The following is a 26,482-nucleotide window of genomic DNA, read 5'->3' as shown; positions in this document are numbered from 1 at the left end:
AATATGGAATATTATATATATATACATATATTTATATATACATATATAAAACATATATACATATATATAATATATACAAAAATTTATATATCTATATCTATATATATATACACACACATATATACATATATGTATCAGACTTCTAGAGGGGAGGGCAGAGATAGGCTAGTACTATTCAAATGAAGCCTAAGACTGAAGTTACTCTCAAGTGCAGGCAGAGCTTGAGGGTTGGCTTCAGCCTTCCCATATCAGGAAATGTTCTCTTTAGTTATCCCCTAGGGTGTACTTCATTTTCCAGGGCTTGTCCTCTTTGAGTGTATCCAGGGTCAAGTTCTCTTCTCAAGTCCCTACTAGAAACTTGTCTCTCTCCTGCCTTCTAGGGAGGCACCATAGTACTGAAATTAGTAGTTCTAGGCTTCAGAATCAGACTGCCTTATGTATAATTCTGCCTTCATGACATTAATTATGTGACTTTGAGCTGTGGTTTTTCTCTCTCTGAGACCCAGTACACACAATGTGTAATAACATGTTCCACACTATGTATTTGCTTGTCATCTGCTTCAGTCTGCATGAAAGCTCCATGGGAGTAAGGACATTGTCTATTTTGTTTATGTCTACAGCTCCTAGAACAGTGCTATGGAAAAGGTGGTCAGTATATACCTGTCAAATGACTACACGAATGAATAAAAATACTTTCCTCAGAACACAGTTTGAGAACTGAACGAGATGATACATGTAAAATGCTTAGCACAGAACCTAGCAGATAACAACTCAGTAAGCGTAGCTGGTTTTTCATTCTCATTGTACCTTTCAATGGTTTCAAGAGGAAGTTGAGCCATATGATAGTTATTACATACTGAAGGAAAAAAGTTCAAGCTCTTTAAGTGATTCAAAGTTTAGCCTTTGGAGAAAATGGGATGAAAGATTCAATATGACTGCACCTCTACTTCAGGAAGTTCTGCTAAAGTGGATGGAAGTAAGTTATAGGAGGAAGAAACTGAAGGCAGAACTATTGTGAGGATGTTGAAAAAGGCCCAGGAGAAATCTCTCAGCCCTGGCCTTCCACATGAAGTTTACATTCTAGGCAAATTTCATAGGTTTATTTTCAAAAGTCTTAACAAATATGAGATTTAAAAGGGATGTGTACTATCCTCATTTTTCTGAATAGGAAACTGAGGCTTAGAATGATGAAATAACTTCTCAAATTGCCTAATCAACAAGGGTGAGAACTGGATCAAGAACTCAAATCTTCCTCTATATTCTAGTCTTGCTGCACTATTAGGTGACCCAGACACCAAGAGATAAGCTGTGTTCAAATTAAGAAAATCTTGTGGTATATATAAATTGAAAAAGACAAACTCATTTAATTTAGCAAAAAACAACTGTCACTGTTGCTTAAATTTTATAATAAATATCTTACATTTTTGAAACAGGGACTTTCAAGATACAGCAATGGGACATACACAGACATGATTTCCTTGAATCTGCTCCTGGTTTGGGAATGTTTGTGACTGTTACAACCTACAATGAAGAGGTAAAACATTTTTTCGTGTTGCTATCAAAATTTTTCGTTTCCTAAAAATTCATATGCCATATCCTCTGAAAGTTGTTTTTGGGTTTTTTTTGAGAGTTTTTTTTGCTATAGGGCATATGTGCTTGCCAGAAAGAGAGAGAGAGACAGAGAGACAGAAAGTGAGAGATCACCCCCTCAAGGGGGATGACCACACCACAATCCCTTCTCCTCCTTTCTCCTCTTGGGATCTTGGGCACACACACACACACACACACACACGCCCAGTGTGAGTTTAAGCCACCGGGTCCGGGACTCAAACCGTGGTTGACTACATGGGAGTCCAGCGACATAGCCCTTATGCTAACTGCTGGTCTCCCTCTGAAAGTTTTAAAAGCTCTACATAACCCCTTGTTAACCAGTATTTACAATTTTTAATGGACATAGCACTGAATAATGCATGACTCAGAATGTAGAAAGTCCTTGCCTTCAATGAGTCTATTGTCTAGTTGAGGAACAGGGACAGACTTCTTAACACAATTTAAAAAGAAAAAGGTGGGCTTCATACTTATTATTCTGAGGTTTTTTTATTTTGCTGGGCAGAGGGGATCCTTAGCACCAAACCATCACTCTGGTTTTTCCCGGGCCAGGTTTCATATGCCTGTAGGTACTGCAACCACATGCAAGCACAAGGGTCAGATAAGGTGCCTCCAGCCACCTTCCTCCTCTCATTCTGGCAGGGACTTTCCATAGTAACGCAAAAACCTTTGGGTCTATCTGGCTTTACAGGCCTCTTCCTCACTGGAAGTTAGCATAGAAGTAGAAAAGTCACCATGGTTAAATGAAAGAATATGGGTTTTAGAGTCAGAGCAAGTTAAAATATAAATTTTCATCTACAGCTAAAACTTTGGGCAGGTTTTTTTTTTAATGTTTTTATTTATTTATTTATATTTCCAGATTTATTTCACATTTCACATAAAGTCCCCGTCATACTGTATATAATATATACTTTTTCAACAGACCATTTTTTTTGTCTGTTAAGTGTTTCTTCCCTTTCTTTGCAACTCAAACATGGTGGTACAGATATCTTTACAAGTAGTGATTTCATCTCCTTTGGGTATATGACAAAAAGAGAGATTGATGGATTATAGAGTAGTTCTATTTTAAAAAGAATTATTTAATTAAATTAACTAATTGTTATTATTACTTTTAAATTTGCTATAAGACATGTGCTCTCACCAGAGAGTGAGAAAGCAAGCCGTCAGGTCCAAGACTCCTCAAACAAAGGCTGGCCATGTGGGAGTCCAGTACCTTAACCACCATGCCACCCGCTCATCCCTGATGAAATAGAACCTGAGTGGTTCTATTTTAACTTATTTAGGAACCTCCATCCTGTTTTTTATATACTACATCAACAGAGTACAAGCGTTCCAAATTCTTCATACCCTCACCAACATTTGACATCTCCTGTCTTCCTGATAATGATAATAATAATAACAAAACTGAGCATTGGGCAAGCATATTTATTTTCATTCTTACCATTCTTGCTTTAATGCACTGCATCTGAAGTGCCTGAATGGGCTATCAAAAGAGAAATTTAGCATTACACTTTGAAGCACTTGGAAACATTGGTCTTTCATTTCTATTATCAAGCATTCCTGATAATAACTGATAGATAATTCCTGATACCACATGTGAGATGGTATCTTATCTTGTTTTGATTTGTATTTCTCTGATGATTAGTGAGGTTGAAGACATTTTCAATATATCATTTGGACTTTTTTTTTTTTTTAAGTTTGCTATTGGGCATGTGCGTTCAGTGGAGAGAGATAGAGGGAGGGCTAGAGAAAACCACAAACCACCATCTGGGGGGATGGCCATATCACAATCCCTTCTCCTCCATTCTCCTCTCAGGATTTTGGGCATGTAAACACATGTGCCTGCATGTATCTCAAGCCACCAGCTCCAGCATCTCAACCACCATGCCACTTGCTGGTCCCTATTTTGGCCATTTTTATGTCTTCTTTGGATAAATTTCTATTTGAGTCCTTTGCCCATTTTTTAATTGGGTTATTTGTTTTCTATTGAATTTTTTTTAAAGGTTTTTGCTATAGGGCGTGTGCGCTCATCAGAAAGACAGAAAGTGAGAAATCACACACACACACCCCGGGGGGATGGCCACACCACAATCCCTTCTCCTCCATTCTCTTGGAATCTCGGACATGCATGCGCATGTGCCCAGCATGAGCTTAAGTCACCGAGTCCAGGACTTGAACCGTGGTAGACTACATGGGAATCCAGAGACATAACCATTATGTTAAATGCTGGTCCCTGAACTGAATAGTTTTAAAAGTAAGTTTTGAATATTAACATCTTTTTTTTTTTTTTGGAGAGGTTTTTGCTATAGGGCATGTGCGTTCGCCAGACAGACAGAGACAGAGAGATAGAAAGTGAGAAATCACCCCCCAGGAGGGATGGTCACTCTGCAATCCCTTCTCCTCCATTCTCCTCTCAGGATCTTGGGCACTCACGCACAAATGCTCGGTGTGAGTTTTAAGCCACTGGTTCCGGGACTGGAACTGTGGTCGGCTACATGGGAGTTCAGCAACATAGCCATTACGCTAACTGCTGGTCCCACATCTTTTCATATATATTGGTTATACATATTTTTTTCCAATTCACAGGCTGGCATTTTGTTTTGTTAATTATTTCTTTTGCTGTGCAGAAGCTTTTTAGTTTGATATACTCCCATTTACTTATTTATACTTGTGTAGCCTAAGCTTTAAAAATTTATATTTTTATGGTGAAAAAGCGTGCATTTAGAATTAGCCAGCTGGCCTCAGTTTAGATTATCTCGATTTTGGGGGGCATCATCCAAAGCATTATAACCAGGAGCCAGTCAAATATAGGCCTTCTTCTGTCCATCAGGCCTGATTAAGGTGGTGACCTTGGCCATGTCAGTATCATAGAGCTTCTTCACAGAATATACTTGATGTAGACAGGGCAAAATTCCCATTCTTGTAGGAAAACTGGACAACTGATTGGCCCAAGTGCAGGACTGATATGTTAATAATCCCATCCATGTCCAATGTCAATGTGATTGACAGTCCAAGGGAATAATGTGACTGATGCAGTGGGCAGGGAAGACAATAACAATATGTATGTACCATACAAACCTATACATTCTATACCCATTTTACTTTTCCATTATCCTGTTTCCAATATTCCTATTCCAGTTTTAGAGGAAACTTGTCCTGACATTAAGTGGTTTATACAATGTTACATGTGCAACACTGAGATTTAAACTCAAGTGCTTTTTTCCCAATACCTCAAGCCAACAGATACTAAAAAGTGCTTGCTAACTTGGAGATTCACTGGAGTAAGATTACATGGATCCTTGAATATGAAGCTAAATTCCAAAAATGCAATTTCTTTTCTTCTTCCTTTTTTTAAGAGAGAGATTTTTGCTATAGGGCATGGGTGCTTGCCAGAGAGACAGAAAGAGACAGAGAGACAGAAAGCAAAAAATCATCCCTTTAGGGAAGATGGTCATGCCACAATCCCTTCTCCTCTATTCTTCTCTCAAAATTTAGGTATGCACACACATGCGTCTGGCCTGAGTTTCAAGCCACTGCGTCTGGGACTCGAACCACAGTTGACCATGTAGGAGTCCAGCGATGTAACCATTACACCATCTACTAGTCCCAACAGAATTTCTATGAATGGAAAGTAAGTATATGGCAAAATTCTTTAATTTTCTTCAAATCAAACTTGAACGACTTTTAAAAAGGAGAATCTTTGGGACCAGCAGATGGTATAATGGTTATATCACTGCCCTCCTATACAGTCAACCGCAGTTTGAATCCTGGAACCAGAGGCTAAAACTCACTCTGGGCATGTGTGTATGCATGCTCAAAATCCCCAGAGGAGACTGGAGAAGGGATTGTCATTCCCCCTGGGGTGTGATTTTTCAGTTTCTGCTTCTCTGTCTCTCCAGCAAGTGCATGGACACTGTAGCAAAAGTCTCTCTTAAAAGAGAGAGAGAGAGAATCCTTACTTCATTTTTCTATGTGTGTAACATGTACTTGTATTTTTACTAATGATTTAATAGACTTTGTTTTTAGAGCAGGTTTGGGTTATTAACAAAACTAATTAAAAAGCAGAGCTTCTATAGTACCTCTGCTCCCACACATGCACAGCCTACACCACTATCAACATTTTCCATAGTAATACGTTTGTTACAACTAATGGATCTACATTGACACCTCATTATCACGCAAAGTCCATTGATTACATTATATTACTTTTACTGCTTTATATTCTATGGGTTTGGACAAATGTATAATAGTATGTATCCACTCAATTATTGTATCAAACAGAATAGTCTCACTATCTTTAAAAAAAAAAACAAACAAACAAAAAAAACCTTTGCTCTGCTATTCATCACTGCCTCTCCTTAACCCTTGGTAATCACTGATCTTTTCATTGTTTTGCTATTTCCCAAGCTGTCATATAGTTTGAATCATACAATACATAGCCTTTTCTGATTGGTATCTTTCACTTAGTAATATGGGTTTTATGTTCTTCCATATCTTCTCATGTGTTGATAACTCATTTCTTTTTTAAATTTATTTCTTCAATGGGAGAGGCAGAGAAAGAGAGAGGCACCCTCAAAAAAGTCTTCATATCCATCCTGTTATCCAGCCTAGCATGTATAGAAAGCCCCCAAGATGTGACGCCAGGGCCTTACCACACATGGGCACAATTGCTTTACTGCTGTGCTGTCTGGACCTGATAGCTCACTTTTTAGTGCAGAATAAGATTCCATTGCCAGAATGTGCATTCACCTTTAAAACAACATCTTGATTTTTTACAAGTTCTGGCAACTATGAATAAAATGCCATAAATATCTGTGTGCAAGTTTTTGTGTGGACCTAAGATTTCAGATAATTTGGGTAAATAATCAAATAACATATCTGGCAGGTCATATGTTAAAAATATGTTTAGTTTTGAAATAAACTGCCAAACTATCTTTCAAAGTGACTGTACCATTTTGCATATACACCAGGATGAATGAGAGTTCCTATGACTCCACAGCCTGGCCAGTTTTCAGTTGAATTCAAAACCAATTTTGAATTTTGGTTATTTTAATAGATGTGTAGTGGTACCTTGCTTTAATTGCAATTCTCTAATGGAATGTTGAGCATCTTTTCAAATGCTTATTTGCCATTTGTACATCCTCAATGAGGTGTCAGTTCAGATTGGGTTGTTTGCTTACCGTTGAATTATTGTTGTTTTGTTTAGTCTTTTTATGCCAGAGAACACACACAGGAGAGAGAGGGTGAGAGAGGAAGCACTTCCCAGTGGGGCCTGGTCACACCAAAAATCCCTTTTTCTTCTATTTCTCCACATGAACCCTGGGCACATGTGACCATGCCCAGGGTGTGGTTTTTTTGGTTTTTTGTTTTTTTTTTTAATTTAAGAATTATTTATTTTTGGGACCAGCAGTTGGCATAATGGCTATGTTGCTGGACTCCTATGTAGTAGACCACGGTTCGAGTCCTGGACCCAGTGGCTTAAACTCACGCCTGGTGTGTGCGTGTGTGCCCAACATCCCGAGAGGAGGATGGAGGAGAAGAGATTGTGGTGTGGCCATCCCCCTAGGGGGTGATTTCTCACTTTCTGTCTCTGTCTCTCTCTGTCTTTCTGGTGAGCGCATGTGCCCTATAGCAAAAACCTCTCCAAAAAAATTATTTTATTTATTTATTTTTTAAAATTTGCTATAGGGTATGTGCACTCATCAGACAGAAACAAGAGTGAGAGACAGAAAGTAAGAAACCAAGCCACAAGGTCCAGGACTCAAACCACAGTCAGCCATGTGGGAGTCCAGAATCTTGACCACCATACCACCTGGTGGTCCCATCCCAGGGTATTTTTCAAGCCTCCGGGTCTGGGATTTGAACCGTGGTTAGCTGGTCTCCTCCACACAGCACTTAACCACTACACTATAGAGCTAGCCCTTCTTGCTTTGTATATCTTGAATAAGAATCCTTTTCAGATATGCCTTTTGCAAATACTTTGTCCCAGTCTGTCTTGTCTTCTCATTCTCTTGACAATGGTATTTATAGAACATTAATTTTTAGCTTTTTAAGTCCAGTTTATCATTCTTTCTATTAGGATTTGGATACTGGTTTGTCTCTAAAGTTTCATGTTTGGCCTTAGTGGGCAGTGACTGGATGTGCCCCCAGAAACTCATTTTTTGGGACTGGATTATATTGTAAAAGTGTTGAATGAAAGCTTAATTCTTATAGTGCCCCAGGGTTGGGCCTTTGGGTGCGACATTGTCATTAGGACAGGTTTGCATGATTAAGTTCTGGTAAGGTTTATAAAGCCGAGACAAGTTAGACTAGAATGTCAGGCAGAGAGAAGGCCATATGGATACAGACTATGCTTCACTCTGCTAAAAGTTCTACTCACCATTTTGCGATACCTTCGCACTTTTCAACTACCAGAACTGTGAGTCGCTAAACTTCTATTTTTATAAATTCATTCAGTTTCAGCAGTATTTCTGTTAGCCATGCAATAATGGACTAAGACACTTTCCTTCATGGATCATGACTTATATCTAAAAAATCATCACCAAATCCAAGGTCATCTGGATTTTTTTCTACATATGGTCTCCTACATTACCTTCTAGGATACTTATATTGGGTCATCAGAAAAGTCATGACACATTTTTGCAGAGAACAATACATCATGACTTTCCCAAAGACCCAATAGTTTTTAATTTTGTATTTAGGCTTAAGATCCATTTTAAGGTAATTCTTGTAAAATGTGTAAGGTATATGTCTAGATTCTTTTTTTCACTTTTCTTTCTTCTCCTTTCTTCTTCTTCTTTCTCTTCTTCTTCCTCTTCCTTTCCCTCCCCCCCTTATCTTTCTTCTTTTTTTGTATGTTGGCATCTAGGTGTTCCAGTGCCATTGTTTAAAAAGACTATTTTCTTCATTGCATTACTTTTATTCCTTTGACAAAGATTAGCTATCTTCATGTGGGTCTATTACTGGACTCTGTGTCCTGTCCCATTGATCTATTTGCCTATTCATTCACCATGCACCACAATCTTGATTAGTATAGCTTTATAGTAAGTCTTCAAGTTGAGTTTTGTCAGTCCTCTGGCTGAGTTCTCCTTCCTCAATATTTTGTTGACTATTGTGGTCTTTCCCCTCTCCATACAAACATTAGAATCAGTTTGTTGATACTCACAAAATAATTTAATAAGATTTTACTGGGATTTTGTTGAGCGTATGGATCAAGTTGAGAAGAAATGACATTTTGACAATATTGAATCTTATTATCCATAAACATGGACTTCTCCATCTATTTAGTTGATTTCTATTGCCACATTTTAGTAGTTTTCCTCATATAAACCTTGTACATATTTTGCTAAATTTATAAATAAGTATTTCCTTTTGGGGAGGGTGTTATGTGAATGGGCCACTTTGGGTTTTGTTTCATCTTCCATTTGTTCATTTTTGGTATATAAGAAAGCAATTCACTTTCTTTTATTAACCTTGTATCCTGCACTGCTATAATTGCTTATTACTTCCAGTAGTTTGTCTATTCTTTTGGACACTCTATATAATCATCTCATCTATAAAAAAAAAGTTTTATTTCTTCCTTCAAGATTTGTTTACCTTATATTTCCTTTTCTTTTCACATGTGTTAGAACTTCTAATTCAATGTTAAAAAGAATGATGAGAGGTAATAGCCATCTCTTAGTGCGGTGAATTCTGGTTTCTCATCATTAGGTATGTTAGCTATAGGGTTTTTTGCAGATAATCTTTGTAAAATTAAGTTCCCTTCTCTTCCTAGTTTGGTGAGTTTTTTTAAATCATGAATGGGCATTAGATTATTTCAAATGTTTTTTCTTCACCTATTACTATAATCATGAATTTTCTTCTTTAATCGATTGGACTGATGGATTACATTGATATTTTAATGTTAAACCAGTCTTGAATATCGGTAGTAAATTCCACATGATTGTGGTGTGTAAATCCTTTTATACATTTTTAGATTTGATTTGCTAATATTTTGTTAAGGATTTCTGCATCTAAGTCATGAGAGATAATGTTCTGGTTTCCTTTCTCACAATGTTTTTGTCTGGTTTTGGTATTAGGGATGGTAGTCTCATAAAATGAATTAGGAAGTATTCCTTCTGATTCTATTTTCTGAAAGATATCATAAAGAACTGGCATAATTTCTTCCTTAAATGTTTGGGATAATTTGCCAGTGAATCCATCTGAGCCTGGTGCTTTGTTTTTAAAGGTTTCAGTCACTGATTCTATTTCTTTCACTGATGTAGGCATATTCAGATAGTCTATTTCTTCTTGTATAGGTTTAAGCAGATTTTAATCTTTCAAGGAAATGGCCCATTTCACCTAGATTATCAAATTTGTTCACATGAACTTGTTCATAGTGTCCCCTTATTATCTTTTTTTTTCATAATCAGTTATTTAATTAAGTTCTTGACAAAAAATTTAGAACACCAATTTGTGAGGATAAACTCCATTTGTAAGGGCAAACATGGATCGCAGGTAGCCCTGGAGCTGAGGAACAGCTTTGATTTTTGGTAAAATTTGTGGGTCCACAGTTTTCTGATCCATCTTGCACTGCTTGGAAATCTCATATTTTCTTTCTCTGTGTCGAAGATCTCACCTTCCTGGTGTCTGGACTTCTGCAGTTTCTTTTTCTTTTCTTTTTCTTTTTTTTTTTGGAGAGGTTTTTGCTACAGGGCGCATGTGCTTGCCAGACAGAGCGAGACAGAGAGACAGATAAGTGAGAAATCACCCCCCAGGGGGGATGGCCACGCCGCAATCCCTTCTCCTCCATTCTCCTCTCTGGATCTTGGGCACGAACGCACACGCGCCCGGCGTGAGTTTTAAGCCACCGGGTCTGGGACGCAAACTGCGGTCGACTATGTGGGAGTCCAGCGACATAGCCAATACATTAACTGCTGGTCCCCCGCAGTTTCTTTTTCTTGAAGTAAGGTAAGGTGCATTGGGAGTTTTACTTTGCTAATATCAATTTTTGTGGAGGTGGCAATGACAAATTTCTGGTGTTTCAGTGGAACTCGATTGAGAACCAGCAGTCCAGTCACAAGTAGCAAGCCACTGCTCAGCTGCTTCAGGAAAACCACTCTCTTGCCTCTGTGGCATCCAGGGAGGATGGTCAGGATGGTCCCAGGAGGGATGCTAGCTCATAGCTTTCTCACATGTTGACTGAAGGGTTTTCTGCCGTGGTTCAACAGCTTTCGAGGCATATCTTCAGTAGGATAATACCTAGGCATTTTGCACAGTTTAACCACCTAAGTACCACCATTTTTGTCTCCACCAACTGGTTTTGTGACAGTCGCAAGAACCTTCTCCTTCTTTTTCTTTTCAATCCTGGATTTAATGGCAGAGTATTTCCTCTTGTATATGGCCTTCCTGGAATACATGGCAGACCAGGATTATCTGTCGATGCCATGGACTAGGATGGGGTTTTGGCTGCAATGGGGCTTCCCCTTCTTGAGCTTTTTAGCCTTGGGGTCACCCTATTTAACCTTGCCACTGGCATCAGCCTTCTTGGCTTCACGATTCTTCTCCTTAGTATCCTGCTTTGCAGCTTTTTCACTTGCTATCTTGTAAGCCCTTTATTATCCTTTTAACATTCATGGTATCTTTAATGATGTCTCCCCTTTAATTTCTGGTATTAGTAATTTGTGGCCTCTCTTTTTTTTCTTAGTTTGGCTAGAGGTTTATTAATTGATCTTTTCAAAGAATGTGCTTTTTGTTTCATTAATTTTGTATGTATCATCATCGACTTCTGCTGTTAGTATTTCTCTTGTTTGCTTTGTGTTTAATCTGCTCTTTTTAACTTGTTTTCTAAGGTGGAAGCATAGATTACTGTAATTATAGATCTTCCTTCCTAATATATGCATTCAATGCCTTACATTTCTCTATTCCCTGTTTTCACGGCATCCCATAAATTTGGATAAGTTGTATTTTCATTTAGTCAAAATATTTGAAATTTCTTTTGAAATTTCTTCATTGACCTTTGTGCTAATTAGAAGAATGTTGCTTAATCTCCAAGGATCTGGGGATTTTCCAGCTATCTTTCCGTTATTTATTTCTAGTTTAATTCCACTGTGGCCTTAGAGCATACATTGTATGCTTTCTATTCTTTCAAATTTGTCTAGGTGTGTTATATGGCAGAGTATGATCTATCTTGGTGAATATTCCATGTGAATGTGAGAAATGTGAATCTACTGTTGTTAGATAGTCTATAGATGCTAATTATGCATAGTTAATTGATGGTGCTATTTAGTGCAACTATGTTCTTACTGATTTTCTGTCTCCTGGATCCGTCCATTTCTGATAGAAAGCTGTTGAAGTCTCCAATGATAAGTGGATTGCTCTGTTTCTACTTGCAATTCCATTCATTTTTGTTTCACTTTTTTTTGTTGTTGTTTTTAGATTTTTTTGCCATAGGATGCACGCACTCGCTGAAGAGAGACAGAGACAAAGGGAAAGTGAGAAATCACCCCACAGAGGGGATGGCCATGCTGAAATTCTTTCTCCTCCATTCTCCTCTTGGGATTTTGGCCATGGATGCTCATATGCCTGGCCTGTTTTTCAAATTGCTGGGTTCAGGACTGAAACCAGAGTCAGACATGTGGGATCTAGCACCTTCACCACCACGCCACCTGCGGGCCCTGCTTCATGTATTTTTGATGTGCTATTGTTAGGTGCACACACATTGAAGAGTGTTACATATTCCTAAAAAAAATGACCCTTTATCATTATGCAATGCTCCATTATGTAATCATTCCTGTTAATTTTCCTAGCTTCTGAAGACTATGCTCTTTGAAATTAATGTATTAATAGTATTTCAATTTTCTTTGGGCTAAAGTTAGTATGGTATATCTTTATCTCTTTACTTTTAATCTCTATGTGTTTTTATATTTAAAGCGCTTTTCTTATAGACAACCTTTTTTATCTTATTGGGTCTAACTTTTCAATCTACTTTGATAATCTTTGACCTGGTATTTTAGAACACTAACATCTAAAGTGATTGATATAGTCAAACTAGTTCTACCATATTTGTTACTGTTTTCTATTGTCTTTGTTATAATTTTTGTCTTTCATCTTTTTCCTTATCTTTTTTGTTTTCAATTGAGCATGTTCTGAGTCCATTCTCTCTCCTTCTGTGCATATTGATTATACTTCTTTTTAAGTGCTTGCCCCATAATTTATGAAATGCATTTACAACTAATCCAAATGCACTTTTCCAATAATAATATACCATTTCATAGGTAGTGGAAGTGCCTTATAATAACAAATTATTCTTCCCTCCTGTCCTTTGCATCACTGCTGTCATTCATTTCACTTGTACATAAACTATTATCTTTGGATACATTATTACTTTAAAGAAACTAGGCTGTTAGATCAGTTAATAAGAAAGTTTATTTTTCCTCTATTCCTTATTCCTTCTCTAGTGCTCTTCCTTTCTTTATATAGATATGCATTTCTTACCACGTAATTCTCCATCTTTCTGAAGAAATTCTTTTAACATTTCTTACAAGGCAGGTATACCAGCAACAAATTCCCTCAATTTTTGTTTAGAAAAGGTATTTATTTTTCTTTAACTTTTTTTTTTGGAGAGATTTTCGCTATAGGGCGTGTGCGCTCGCCGGACAGACAGAGAGAGACATAGAGACAGAAAGCGAGAAATCACCCCCCAGGGGGGATGGTCACGCCACAATCCCTTCTCCTCCATTCTCCTCTCGGGATCTTGGGCACGCACGCACATGCGCCCGGCGTGAGTTTTAAGCCACTGGGTCCGGGATGCGAACCGCAGTCGACTACGTGGGAGTCCTGCCACATAGCCATTACGCTAACCGCTGGTTCCCTTTTTCTTTAACTTTTGAAGAATCATTTTGCACAAAGTCTAGGTTGGGGTTTTTTACTCATACCTTAAATATTTCACTCTACCGTTGTGCTTGCGTGGTTTCTGAGAAGTCACATATAATTCTTATCATTACTCCTCTACAGGTAAAGTCCTCCCCACTCCCAGCTCCTTTCTGAAGTTTTAACGTGATATGCGTAAGTGTAGGTTTTTCTTGCTGTTCTGCAGTTTTAATGATATGCTTAGGTATATGGTTTCTTTGTTTTTGTTTCTGGAGTTTTGGTGTTTTGTTTTGTGGTTTTGGGTTGTTTTGTTTTGTTTTGCATTTATCCTGCTTGGTGTTCTCTAAGCTTCTTGGATCTATGGCTTGGTACTTGATGTTAATTTAGGCAAGATTCTCAGTCACTATTCCTCCAAATATTTCTGTTTCTTCTTTATTCTCCTTCCAGTAGTCCCATTATGTATAAGTTACATGTTTTATAGTTGTTCAACAGTTCTTGAATTTTCTGTTGCTTTGTTTAGTCCTTTTTTCCTTTGCCTTTCAGTTTTGGAAGTTTCTACTGACATATCCTCAAACTCAAGAGATTCTTTCCTCAGCTGTATTGTCTACTAATGAGCCTATCAAAGACATTCTTCATTTCTGCAACATTGTTGTTGGTGGTAGATTTTTGTGTCAAACATTTCTTTCCTTTTTTTTTTTTTCTTTTTATTCTTAGAATTTCCATTTATCAGGACCAGCAGATGGTGTCATGGTTACATCCCTGGATTCCCACGTAGTCAACCGTGGTTCAAGTCTCAGACCCAGTGGCTTAAAACTTATGCTGGGTGCATGTGCATGGATGCCTAAGATCCTGAGGGGAGAATGGAGAAGGGATTGTGATGTGGCTGTTCCCCATGGGGGATGATTTCTTGCTTTCTGTCTCTCTGTCTCTATGGTGAGAACAGGCACACTACAGCAACAATCTCTCTCAAAAAAAAAAAAAAAGAATTTCCATCTCTCTGATTACACTACCCACCTTTTCTTGCGTGTTCTCCACTTTTTAGAGCCTTTAACATATTAATCATTTTTAAAAATTCCTTATGCAGGAATCAGCAGTTGGTGTAATGGCTATGTTGCTGGACTCCCATGTAGTCGACTGCAGTTCGAGTCCCGGACCCTGTAGCTTAAACTCAAGCCAGGCGCATGTGCGTGCGTGCCCAAGATCCCAAGAGGAGAATATAGGAGAAGGGATTGTGGCATGGCCACCCCCCCAGGGGGTGATTTCTCACTTTCTGTCTCTCTGTCTCTCTCCGTCTGTATGGCGAGCGCACGCGCCCTATAGCATAAAAAACTTCTCCAAAAAAAAAAAAATTCCTTATGTGGGGCCAGTAGGTGGCACGGAAATTAAGGCACTGAATTCTGCATGGCTGACTTTGCAGTTAAAAGTCCTGGCTTGACAATGATGCTAAACCATGTCCATGGATGTCCAAAATCCAAAGGACAATGGAGGAGAAGGGACAGCAATGTGGTCATAATGAGAATGAATAATTTCTCACCTGTACCTCTCTGTCTCACTCTGGAGAGTGTATGCACTCATTAGCAAATAAAAAAATTAAAAAATAAATAAAAAATCCTAACCTGGTAATTCCAACATCCCTGCTATATCTAAGTCTTGTTGTGATGTCTGCTGTCTCTTCAAACTCTATTTTTCACCTGCAGTATATCTTGTAATTTTTGATTGAGAGAAGATATGATGTACTGGGTGAAAGGAACTTGGTACTGATTTCCAGAGGTTTCTTCCCGTAGGTTTCTGCTCTGATAAATTGTAATTCTTCGTATCCTCCCATACAGTCTCTCCAATTTGAGGGGCAATTGTTTGGCTTGTAACCTCAATTCTCTGACAGATCTAAGAATTGTCAATTTGGACTTTCCGTTTGTTCAGCTTTTTACTTGTTAGAATGGAGTGACAACTTCCAAACTCCTTACAAGCCAGACTACCAATTCTATCAGCTTTTAAAATGTCAAAGAATAATAGCAGAAAATCAAAGTCTCTCAACAAATGTAACCAGTATTAACAGCTTGGAGAGGGGCCAGCAGGTGGCATAGTAGTTGAGGCTCTGGATTCCCACATAGCCAACTTCAGTTCAGGTCCTCGACCTGGTGGCTTGCTTTCTCACTTTCTCCCTGTGTAGTCAAATTGAAGAACAATGATGATAAACTTAATTAATTAATTAATTCTTTAAAAAATCAGCCTAATGAGTATTCTTTAGAATTTTTTCAGCATATACTCTACCATAGGATAGCATGGCCACTTTTACCATAGATATAGGTCTAATATTCTCTTTTACTGCTACATGTTCCTCTGTTTGGCTTTGCCTACATTTATTTACTCAATCTACTACTGAAAGTTATTAAGGTTATTTTAAAAATGCAGTTTTGCGATTACAAATAGTATCACTGAATATCATTTTACATATAACCTGTGTCTATTTTCATAGAATAAGTTTCTATAGGTAGAATTCCTGAACCAGTGATTATGAACATTTTAATTTTTAATACATATTGCCAAACTATGCACCAAAATGGTTGTTGAATGTACAGTCCCTTCAACAGCATCTGTATATATTTTCCCACATCATCTCTGGGTATTTTAAAATCTTTGCCAATCTGGCGATGAACAAGGGATTTTTTGCTACAGTTTGAATTTTGTTTTTCCTGGCAAAGCTGAATATTTTTCATGTTTATTAGCCATGTGATTTTTTTTCTTTAGGAACCACATGATTTCTTACTAGATTATGTGATTTATTTTTAAGAATGAAAAGTAGAGAATAATAAACTATGGAAATCTTCAATCCCAGGTATTACTGTCAAAGTTATATGGCCCACAAGGAACATTCTATTTTACTTCACATTCACCTGGTGAACACATCATTTGCTTAGAATCTAATTCTACGAGGCTTGTGTCATTTGGAGGGAGTAAGCTGGTGAGTATATTCCTCCCATGTCCTTGTTGATGAACACAGTGTCAGCACTATTCAAGCATGACATTGGTATGCAAAGCCATTACACTCAGACTGGCTAGAAACTTATTAAAGACCTGTGTCCAGATCTCAGTGCAGTAACCAAAGAGGGAGCTGGAGAGCTTGGAAGGGGTTCAAAGGATAGCCACGAAGTTGATTAAAGGGTTTGAAAAATAAGAGCTGTAAGGGAAGGTTAAAAAGAACTGTGATTATTCAGGCTTGAAAACAAGTGAAGGCTGAAGGGTGAATTAATAATGGAATTCTAATAAATAAAACTCTTACACGGTAAGATGATGATTGGCTATTTTCTAAACGTGTTAAGAACAGAGGAAGAGAATTTGTACTTTGGCATAAGAAATTTAGTTTTATATAAAGAAAATTTTCCTGAGAGCATTAATCAAATTTTCTTAGCAACAAAGGCATTTTCCTAACAGTAAATTTGATGTTCAGGAAGGTATAAATATACTTGCAGGTCAGTCAGTTGCCACTTAATGCACTGTTATTACAAGAAAGACTACTGAGTAGAATACAGAATAGAGTGGTAGTGGGGTGGGGGGGGGAAGGAGGTTGAAATGAAGCAGCTCCCTGCTCATGAAAAAAGGGAAGGGAAATAAAGGAAAGAGAGAGGAATAGAAAGACACAAAAAGTGAGAAAATAAGCAAACAGTAGGTGTATTTTTTTAAAACAAAGCAAAACAAAACAAAACATGTCATTTCTTCCTTTCTACTGTTTGTGCAGCGGATCCACTTAGACATTCGAGTTGGAGAACATGACCTTGATGCAACCATTGCTCAAGCAAAGGACAAAGTTAATGAAGTTACCTTCAAGCTTGAACATCTAATTGAACAAATTGAGCAAATAGTTAAAGAACAAAACTATCAAAGGGTCAGTCTGCCTATTCAGCTTATTTTATCTCTTCCTGCCAGGAATGCTTTTCTCAACACAAAGCCCCTAGACCAAGGAAAAAATGAACTGCCTGTTCCCCAATCTTTCTCTTTGAGCTAGAACTGTGTCAACATGCAGATGTGGGAAAAGGGCAATCTTCACTCTGTCTGCTGGACCATGCACTCCTCTAAGAAAGGCGACTGAAGTTCATTCGCCTTTTTATCCCCTCTGCGTAGCAAAGTGCCCAAGTGGCAAAGGGTATGAATTTACAGAATAGACAAAAGCTTTCCAATGCACATCATTTATTTGTAGAGGCTTGAATATGTCCACTTTCTATATCGTGACATTATGTTTTCTTAATCATTGCACTCAGTGGATTCTGGTTAGACATGGGCTCAGTTCTTCACTACCATTCGTAAACTTGTGTCATCTATAAACCATAGTTTCCTTACTTGGAAAACAAGATAAGCACAGGTGTGATCTATATACAAGGAATTTAAGTGCCTGGCATAGTACTTACCATAAAGAACAACCTCAAATGATGAAAATCTATCACTGTTGAGTAATGTTTGTTTTGCCTGACGGTGGCAAATAAAATATATAAAGTAATAGATCAAAACCTTGATATATTACACAAACACTTTTCTGATTGTATTGGTTAATTTTTACTCTCTTATACTTGGCTAAAGAACAATTCTGGTTTAGAAAATCAGATATTGCACTTTGGCATAAGATATTGAATATTTAATAATAAATACTAAATACAACAAACTTTCTTTCAAAATCACATATTAAGTACTTTAATAACCTAAACCTATCTGTTTTTCTGTTTCAGGACCGTGAAGAAAATTTTCGAATGACCAGTGAAGACACAAATAGCAATGTTTTATGGTGGGCTTTTGCACAAACATTAATCTTTATTTCAGTTGGCATTTTCCAAATGAAATACCTTAAAGACTTTTTTATAGCTAAGAAGCTTGTTTAAAATATTATCATTAAGGGCAAATAATTTGCATAATGTTTCAATAAATCAGAATGCATACATAAATGTGTATTAACTTTATGATTTCAAAGATATAAGAGGCTGAAATTAATGTTACAACATTATAACATTGATACAGTGTTACTTTAGTTTCTGATTTTGGTCAAATACGTACATTATCTTATTTTTATTTTAAGCTTAATATAAATCACCACTGAGAGGAATAAAATATAAACTACATATATAATTAAAAATTTTCTGAAAACCATATAAAAAAGGTTTTAGTACATTATCTTATTTTTATTTTAAGCTTAATATAAATCACCACTGAGAGGAATAAAATATAAACTACATATATAATTAAAAATTTTCTGTTAACCATATAAAAAAGGTTTTATTAAAAGGGTAAAATTAACTTAATATATATATATATATATATATATATATTTAAGATATATATACACATATATACACACAAATATATATATCTTAAAAATATCACTTTCACATTTACCAATATAAAATTAGTAATAAAATACTTTACTTTTTTTTTTAATACTAAGTCTTGAGAACCCTAGTCCTATTTTATATCCATAACACACCTCAATTTAGACCAACCACATTCTAAGGGTTTGGCACCTACAGAACACATGAGGCACACAGCAACAGAACTGCACGGAGCAAGTTTCCTACTGTTTGCCACTAAGAAATGGTAACCTCAAATCTATGTTTTTCCTTATTTCCCTGAAAAACAGTAATTTTTCTCCACATAAGTAAATATATGGCCCAGGACAGTCCCAACAGACTTTGGAGACTACATGATCCACGATCTATCTTTGGTGACTACATGATCCATGATCTTCCAAGTCAGAGAGGGGTTCTGGCATCAGGTGAAGAATGTAACTTTTATAAAAAGGAGCTTCTATCTATATATTTTTTAACTTTCAATTTGGAAATAATAATAATCACACTGGAAGTTGCAAAAATATTTTCCCAGCTTCCTCAGGTATTGTTTTGTTTTGTGGTAGAGGTTCTTGCCTTAGTGTATGTAGGCTCGCTGAAAAGAGACAGAGACGGAGAGGGAAAGCAAGAAATCGCCCCCCAGAAATGGTCACTGGCAATCCCTTCTCCTCTGGGATCATGGGGACATAAGTATATACACCCTGCATGAGTTTCAAGTCACTGGATCCGAGATTCCAGGCAGTCGGCCATGTGGGAGTCCAGCGACTGAACGCCATCTGCTGGCCCCCATCTATTGTTTTTATGTTTTTTGTTTTTAATGAGAAATAATCTCCTCTAGGTCAAGCCCTTTCCATGTGTGTTAGAGGGAAGAAAAGGTTTTTGCCTCGTCTGGGTCCACTTCTATCCCGTGATTCAGCCAGTGGGCACCGGTCTCCCAGTCCTACCACCATGCTGGTCCACTCAACCCCACTAGTCCCCCTGGCCTGGTCCATGCCCTTCTCCTTGTCCTTCCCACACCATCCTCTCCTCCACGTTCCCATTCCACCCCCAGATCCGCCAGGACTCCTTGGTCTTTCTGGTCCTCCTTCCATCATGATGGGCATGGAGGGTCCCTGGTCCTCCTCACTCAGTCTTCCTGGCTGCCTCCAATCCTCCCTGGCCACTCAGCCCTAACCACCGCACAGTGACCGTCATGGAGGGCCCAGCCTCTGGTACACAGAGCCTGCTCCGCTCACCTAAGTCCAGGCTTGCCAGGAGGGCGCAGCTTCACCTGCAGCGCAGGGTAGGCCGCCTGCCTCAGCTCTGTCCTCGCACAGCCCCACTTGTGCCCGCCCACCTGGCGGCTGTAGAGGAGGGGTATATCATCCCCGGGGCCCAGGCCGCTACACGCTATTGCACAGGAAAAGGCCAAGGACTGGGAGATAGAATGAAGAATGCCAGTTCCTCACGCTATGGCCCTATTACCTTATGTCCAGCCAAAACGACCTTCAAAGAGAAAAAGCCAAACTCAAGTCGTCCTCCCTTCTGAAATTGGTACATCCCAACCCGCGGGTTTTGGCGGGAACAACACCACCTCTGGCGCGCAGGCGCAGGGCGGGGGAGAGGGGGCTGCTGCTCCAGTTTGCGCAGGCGCAGAGTCACCTTTCCCGGTTACCGCGTCAGAGGTCAGGCCTTCTCAGGTGTGGACCTCGGGGCGACTTGGCCACCCATTCAGCATGTCCAACTGGGTGTTTTGTAACCGCTGCTTCCAGCCACCCCGGAAGACAACCTGCTTCAGCCTGACCAACTGCGGGCATGTGTACTGCAACACCTGCCTTGGCAAAGGTTAGAGCGGGTGACCTCGCGTTAGGCCACGGTCCTAGTCCCACAAGCTGCCTGTGGGGGCCGGAGACAGGGAGCCGTTCTCCGGCCTCGGCCGACCTAGGGATTGGTGAGGTGGGTGCCATCCTTCGGGTAGGTACTGATGGACTGCCAGGTGATCTCATAGACATACCCTTTTGGTGCTGTTGACCACCTCTGGCGCAAGAGACAGAGAGGTGAGTGGGGTACTGGGATGTGGAGGAGTCCCTGGGAGCTGGGATGCAGTCTCATGGCTGGAACCTTGAGGAAGGGGAACATCCCTACCACGAACACGCTGGGAAAGACAAGTGTGCAGGGCCAAGAAGATGCAGCCTCACCTGGCCACAAGTGTTGGTGAAGCTAGAATCAGCAGGAGGAGGTGGGGTGCACAGCCCGGTGCTCCTAGGCAGGAGAAGAGATCTCAGGGTGGAAGAAAGTGTGGAAAAGACCAGGGAGCTGAAAGGATTCCAGGAAAGGTATTGTACAGCCTGGTGGAGTAGGCAAAAGTATACCTGTAAAGGACCCTGGCCCTATTCTGTGGTTGTAAGCACAGCAGTTGCAGAAACAAAAATGCATTTATTTTCCTTTTTATAATTTTTTTTGTTGAGATCAAGTTTATACAGGGAAAAAAAGCATAAATGTAAAAGATGATGAATTTTACAAAGTGAATTTACCTGTGAAATCAACTCACACCTTAAGAAAGGATGTATCACCACCCTCTCAGAAGTTCTCTGAGATAACCACTACCCTGACTTCTATCCTTGTAGACTACCTTAGATTATTTGAACATTAAGTAAATGGAATCATGCAACCAGACAGTGTGTATGCTTCTGTGTCTTGTTTCTGTTATTCAGTACTATGTTTGGAAGATTTATTTGTATATTTTATATAATTGTATTTTATCTACTTTCATTGCTGTATAATATTGTGTGTGTATATATACTAACCTACTGTTGTAGTCCATTCTGTTACTAATAACAGAAATTACCTGAATCTGGATAATTTATAAACAGAGGTCTATTCAGCTCACAGTTTGAGTGTCCAAGGTCCAGGGTTCACATCTGGTGAGGGTCTTAAACTACATTACAACATGGCAGAGGGCAAAATTGCATACATATGTTTCCCTGTGTCTTCTATCTTCCTCCATTTTCTTATAAACCCACCAAGCTTTTTTTTTTTTTTTCAGAGATAGAGATTTTTGCTATAGGGTGCATGCACTTGCTGGAGAGACAGAGAGACAGAAAGCGAGAAATCACCCCCCAGGGGGGATGGCCATACCACAATCCCTTCTTCATTCTCCTCTTCAGATTTTGGGCACACACACATACACACCTGAGATGATTTTTAAGCCACTGAATTCAGGTCCTAAACTGCAGTCAACTATAGGGGAGTCCAGCAACATAATCATTATGCCATCTGCTGGTCCCAACCCACCAGGGTTTAATCATGGAGGCCCCACCCTTAATCCTAATCTCTCAAAATCCTCATCTTTCAACATAATAGCCAGATTAAAATTTCTGCCTCCTAATCCCATCACAACCAAATCTCATTACATGAATTTGGGAGGGGATTCTCAAACCATAGTACTTATCACTTCTGTTGTTGAAGGGCATTTCGGTTGCTTCCAGACTTGTCTATGACAGTGCTATTGTGAATATTCTTGCCTTTGGGTGAACATGGGTACATACTTATGTTCAGTATCTAATTAGGAAATTTGCTGAATTTCAAGTGTGTGTTTTTTTTTTTTAAAAAAAAAGTCTCTCAGGAAGATAGGTGAAAAGTAATTTGGAGGGAGATAGAAATTGCAGAAAAAGGGAACCAGCAGTTAGCGTAATGGCTATGTCGCTGGACTCCCACGTAGTCGACCGTGGTTTGCGTCCCGGACTCGGTGGCTTGAAACTCATGCCGGGCACGTGTGTGTACGTGCCCAAGATACCGAGAGGAGAATGGAGGAGAAGGGATTGCGGCATGACCATCCCCCCTGGGGGGTGATTTCTCGCTTTCTGTCTCTATGTCTCTCTCTGTCTGGCGAGCGCATGCGCCCTATAGCGAAAAAAACCTCTCCAAAAAAAAAAAAAGAAAAAAGAAATTGCAGAAAAGGCTGTGCAGTTGAACACATGAGAGATGAGGGGCTATGGAATGGAGAGAAACAACTTGGATTTAGGAAAGGTTATGTAGACTCAGCAGACTTGATTCAAAGAAAGCTACTAGGGAAATGGACAGAATTTTCACTCCTTGATAGCACATCAAATGGGTGTAAGTTTCAAAAACTCACACTTGGACACTGTCTAGGAGAGCATTCAGGGGGCAGAAAAGAGTCAGTAGCTTATGTGGATCTACAAGTCAAGATAGACAGGAATACATCTGAGGAGTCATTAACATGGAGATAATAATCAAAGATACTGGAATGTGGAGAGTGCCAAAGTGGAGGAAACTAGAAGCTGTCATCTTGGGAAGAATGTGTTTTGAAGAAGGTAAGTGCAGAGAAGATAAGAATATTGAATAAGAACGTAGGATATCAATGAACTAGACAGCCCAGCAAAGTCAAAGTGGTATTTGAAAGTGTCCACAAGACCAGTGACAGAGGTCACACTGGGCCTCAGATCCTATTGTTGGAAAAATGGAGATGGACATATGCTCATAGTAGGATATGTGAGCACCTTTTGCTTTCTCTCCTTTTGCATCTGTGTAAACCTGACTGATTTTATTTTCATACATTTATTGGCTGTTTGTACCTTGCCGATTCCTTATTTGAGTCCTCATAGCTTTTTATTGGAGCGTTTCTTTTTAAATGACTCTCAACTGCTATTTATATATCATGTATCAACCTCTTTGTCTATCAGCTGCAGTGATTTTCTCAATGTCATGTCTCTTAATCTCTTTCCTCCAGCAGAACTTTTAGATTTTTACAAGTTGTCTCTGTTAATCTTTTACTGAACGACTCCTGGCTGTGGTGGTGCATAAGAGGAATTTCTTTGCTCCAGAATCTTTTTTTTTTTTTTGAGACGTTTTCACTATAGGCGCGTGCGCTCGCCAGACAGACAAGAGAGAGACAGAGAGACAGAAAGTGAGAAATCACCCCCCAGGGGGGATGGTCACGCCACAATCCCTTCTCCTCCATTCTCCTCTTAGGATCTTGGGCACGCACACACACGCGCCCAGCGTGAGTTTTAAGTCACCAGGTCTGGGACGCAAACAGCGGTCGACTACGTGGGAGTCCAGCGACATAGCCATTACACTAACTGCTGGTCCTCCATTTGCTCCAGAATCTTTAGTTAAAGATAGAGGTGTGGGAACATAATGTCAAGGATGGATGTTTTTAAGATGGCAGCAAATTGAATATGTTTGTAAGAGGAAAAGAGACAGTTTTGAAGGCCATTGGAGGGCGACCACTCATTCTACACCAGACACCACTCTGTGTGCTAGTTGCTATGGGTACTGAGATGAGTTTGCATGCAGAGGTGAAGGGTTGAACTTGGGCTAGAGGAGATGCCCCCTCCATGGCAGAAAGGAAGGAAGCAGAGTGAATTGGCTTGTTCTGTGGTGGTTAAGTCTAGAGGATAAGGTAGGTAATGAACAGGGGCATATTTTGTACTCAGTAGATGCTATGAGGGGGCTTCTTCAAATGTCCCCCATAAGTGGAGTCTGCAAAGCTATATCAATGGCCAATCACAGGGAAATCCAGGTTTTCCAGAGTGATAGAATTTCATAGAGAGGGGTCATTCTTTCTCAGTCTCAGCTCTGCATATGCCTGTTTACATTCAGCTTCATAAATCCTAACAGGCCAGACCTTCCTTCCCACCAGCCCATAGCCATGTCATTGTGACTCCTCCACCCTGTTTGAGGCATGCCTGGTCTAGGGCTCCATCCTAAAGAAAGTGCTGAAAGTGCTTAAGACCTCATCAACAAAGCCTGTTGGGGACATTGACTTAAGCAGCGTGAACATGCAGAACACGGACTTTTTCCATGTCTCCTTGGTACAGCTCACTTTGTGCTTCAAGAGCTTCAACACATACTGCTGTGATTGTAACCTGGCCATGGGCATGAATCTCACCAGCATGTCTAAAATACAAAATGTTCTGGCAGTGAAGGCATCATTAAACTGATAGCTGAAGATAATGCTGACACACTGGTGGTAGTATTTGAAGCACCAAATTAGGGGAGTTCCAGACTATTGAATGAAGTTAATAGATTTGGATGGTGAACAACTTGGAATTCCAGAACAAGAGTACAACTGTGTAGTAAAGATGCCATCTTGGAAATTTTTCATGTATATGCAGAGATCTCAATCATATTGGAGATGCTACTGTAATTTCCCATGCAAAAGATGGAGTGAATTTTCTGCCAGTAGAGAACTTGGAAATGGAAACATTAAGTTGTTGCAAATAAGCAATATTGATAAAGAAGAGGGAGCTCTTATCATAGAAATGAATGAGCCATTCTGCTTATTCTTGCATTGAGGTACCTCAGCATCTTTACAAAAGCTACTCCACTCTCTCCTACAGTGACATTTAATATGTCTGCAGATGTACTCCTCATCATAAAGTATAAAACTGCTGATATGGGACATTTAAAGTACTCTTTGGCTCCCAAGATCGAGGATGAAGAAAGATCTTAGACATTCTTAAAAATCCAAGGAAATAAAACAAAGCTCTTTGAGAATTGCTTCTGAGATGTTAGAGAATACTAAAGTCTTTTCTGTCATCAAATTTGTACTTCTGAGTATATGTAGATGTTATTTCCTGTAAATAACTTATTTTTCTTCATTCTCTACAATTTATTTGAAGAATAAAGTCCATGGGGCCAGCAGATGGCATAGCAGTTACGCCGTTGGACTCCCACATGGCTGACCGTGGTTCAAGTCCTGGACCCGGTGGCTTAAAACTCACGCCAGGTGCGTGTGTGTGCATGCCCAGCATCCTGGGAGAATGGTGGAGAAGGGATTACAGCATGACCATCACCTCTGGGGGATGATTTCTCACTTTTCCTCTCACCGTCTCTATCTCTCTCTCTCTCTATGGCGAGCACACGTGCCCTCAGGCAAAATAAATAAATAAATAAATAAAGTTCAAAATGGTACCTAGTCTTATTAACCTAGAAATATATCTGTCTTGCTTAGAAATACTAGTGATATCATAACAAAAGGGTCTTGATTAAATACAATTTTGTGGATTTTTAAGGTTTCTTTCATAGGGCATGTGCACTTACTGGAGAAAGAGACACCCTCCCTCCCCAGGGGGGATGGCCTTCTCCATTCTCCATTTAAGATTTGGGGGACACACACACACATATGCCAGGTACAGGACTAAAACTGCAATTGACCGTGTGGCAGTCCAGTGCCTTAACCACTTTGCCAAATGCTGCACCACCCCCACCTCATTAAATGTAGTTTTAAGAATTATTTTTTAATTTAAATAAAGTTACCTGAATTTTAAATGTAAAACAAAAAAAAATTATGAAGAGGAAGATGGTAAAATAGATGCTAGAGGGCCAGCCCTGTGGCCTCGTGGTTAAGGGAGCTGGATCCCACATGACCAATTGTGTACTTCAAATCCTGGTCCTGGTAGTTTGACGTACATGCCAGGCATGTGTGCATGCGTTCCCTAAATGGCATTTGGATAGAGAAATGGAGGAGAAGGGATCGTGATGTGACCATGCCCCAAGAGGAGATACTTTCTCCCCCCCCCCAACTCTGTCTCTCTCTAGCAATCACATGCACCCTTTGGCAAATTAAAAATAAATAGATACTGGAATAACTGTATCTGGGTCAAATACTCTGAAGATTGGACAGGTGTTCACAGGCAAGACATCTTAATGTTTCATTCTTAGGCCCTGCACTGGCTTACAAGAAACAGAAG

At 39.3% G+C, this 26,482-nt stretch overlaps 1 protein-coding gene and 1 pseudogene across 1 annotated transcript in view; both read left to right on the top strand.

The window, feature by feature from the left end:
- The window catches only part of LOC102491874 (transmembrane emp24 domain-containing protein 11), a 40,875-nt gene extending 22,501 nt beyond the window's left edge, over positions 1–18,374 (top strand). The window contains exons 2-5 of the mRNA XM_006152873.2: positions 1,434–1,534; positions 16,295–16,420; positions 17,195–17,341; positions 18,177–18,374. Coding sequence (XP_006152935.1) covers positions 1,434–1,534; positions 16,295–16,420; positions 17,195–17,341; positions 18,177–18,326 — 524 coding nt within the window. The 3' untranslated portion in view covers positions 18,327–18,374. The remainder of the gene's footprint in view (positions 1–1,433; positions 1,535–16,294; positions 16,421–17,194; positions 17,342–18,176) is intronic.
- Positions 18,375–20,950: 2,576 nt separating this feature from the next.
- LOC102488268 (proliferating cell nuclear antigen pseudogene) lies at positions 20,951–25,242 on the top strand (annotated as a pseudogene).
- The last annotated feature ends 1,240 nt before the right edge of the window (positions 25,243–26,482 follow it).

The sequence above is a fragment of the Tupaia chinensis genome, unplaced genomic scaffold (genome assembly GCF_000334495.1).
Source record: "Tupaia chinensis unplaced genomic scaffold, TupChi_1.0 Scaffold000360_1, whole genome shotgun sequence".
NCBI lineage: Eukaryota > Metazoa > Chordata > Mammalia > Scandentia > Tupaiidae > Tupaia > Tupaia belangeri.
This window is presented reverse-complemented; position numbering and strand designations above follow the sequence as displayed.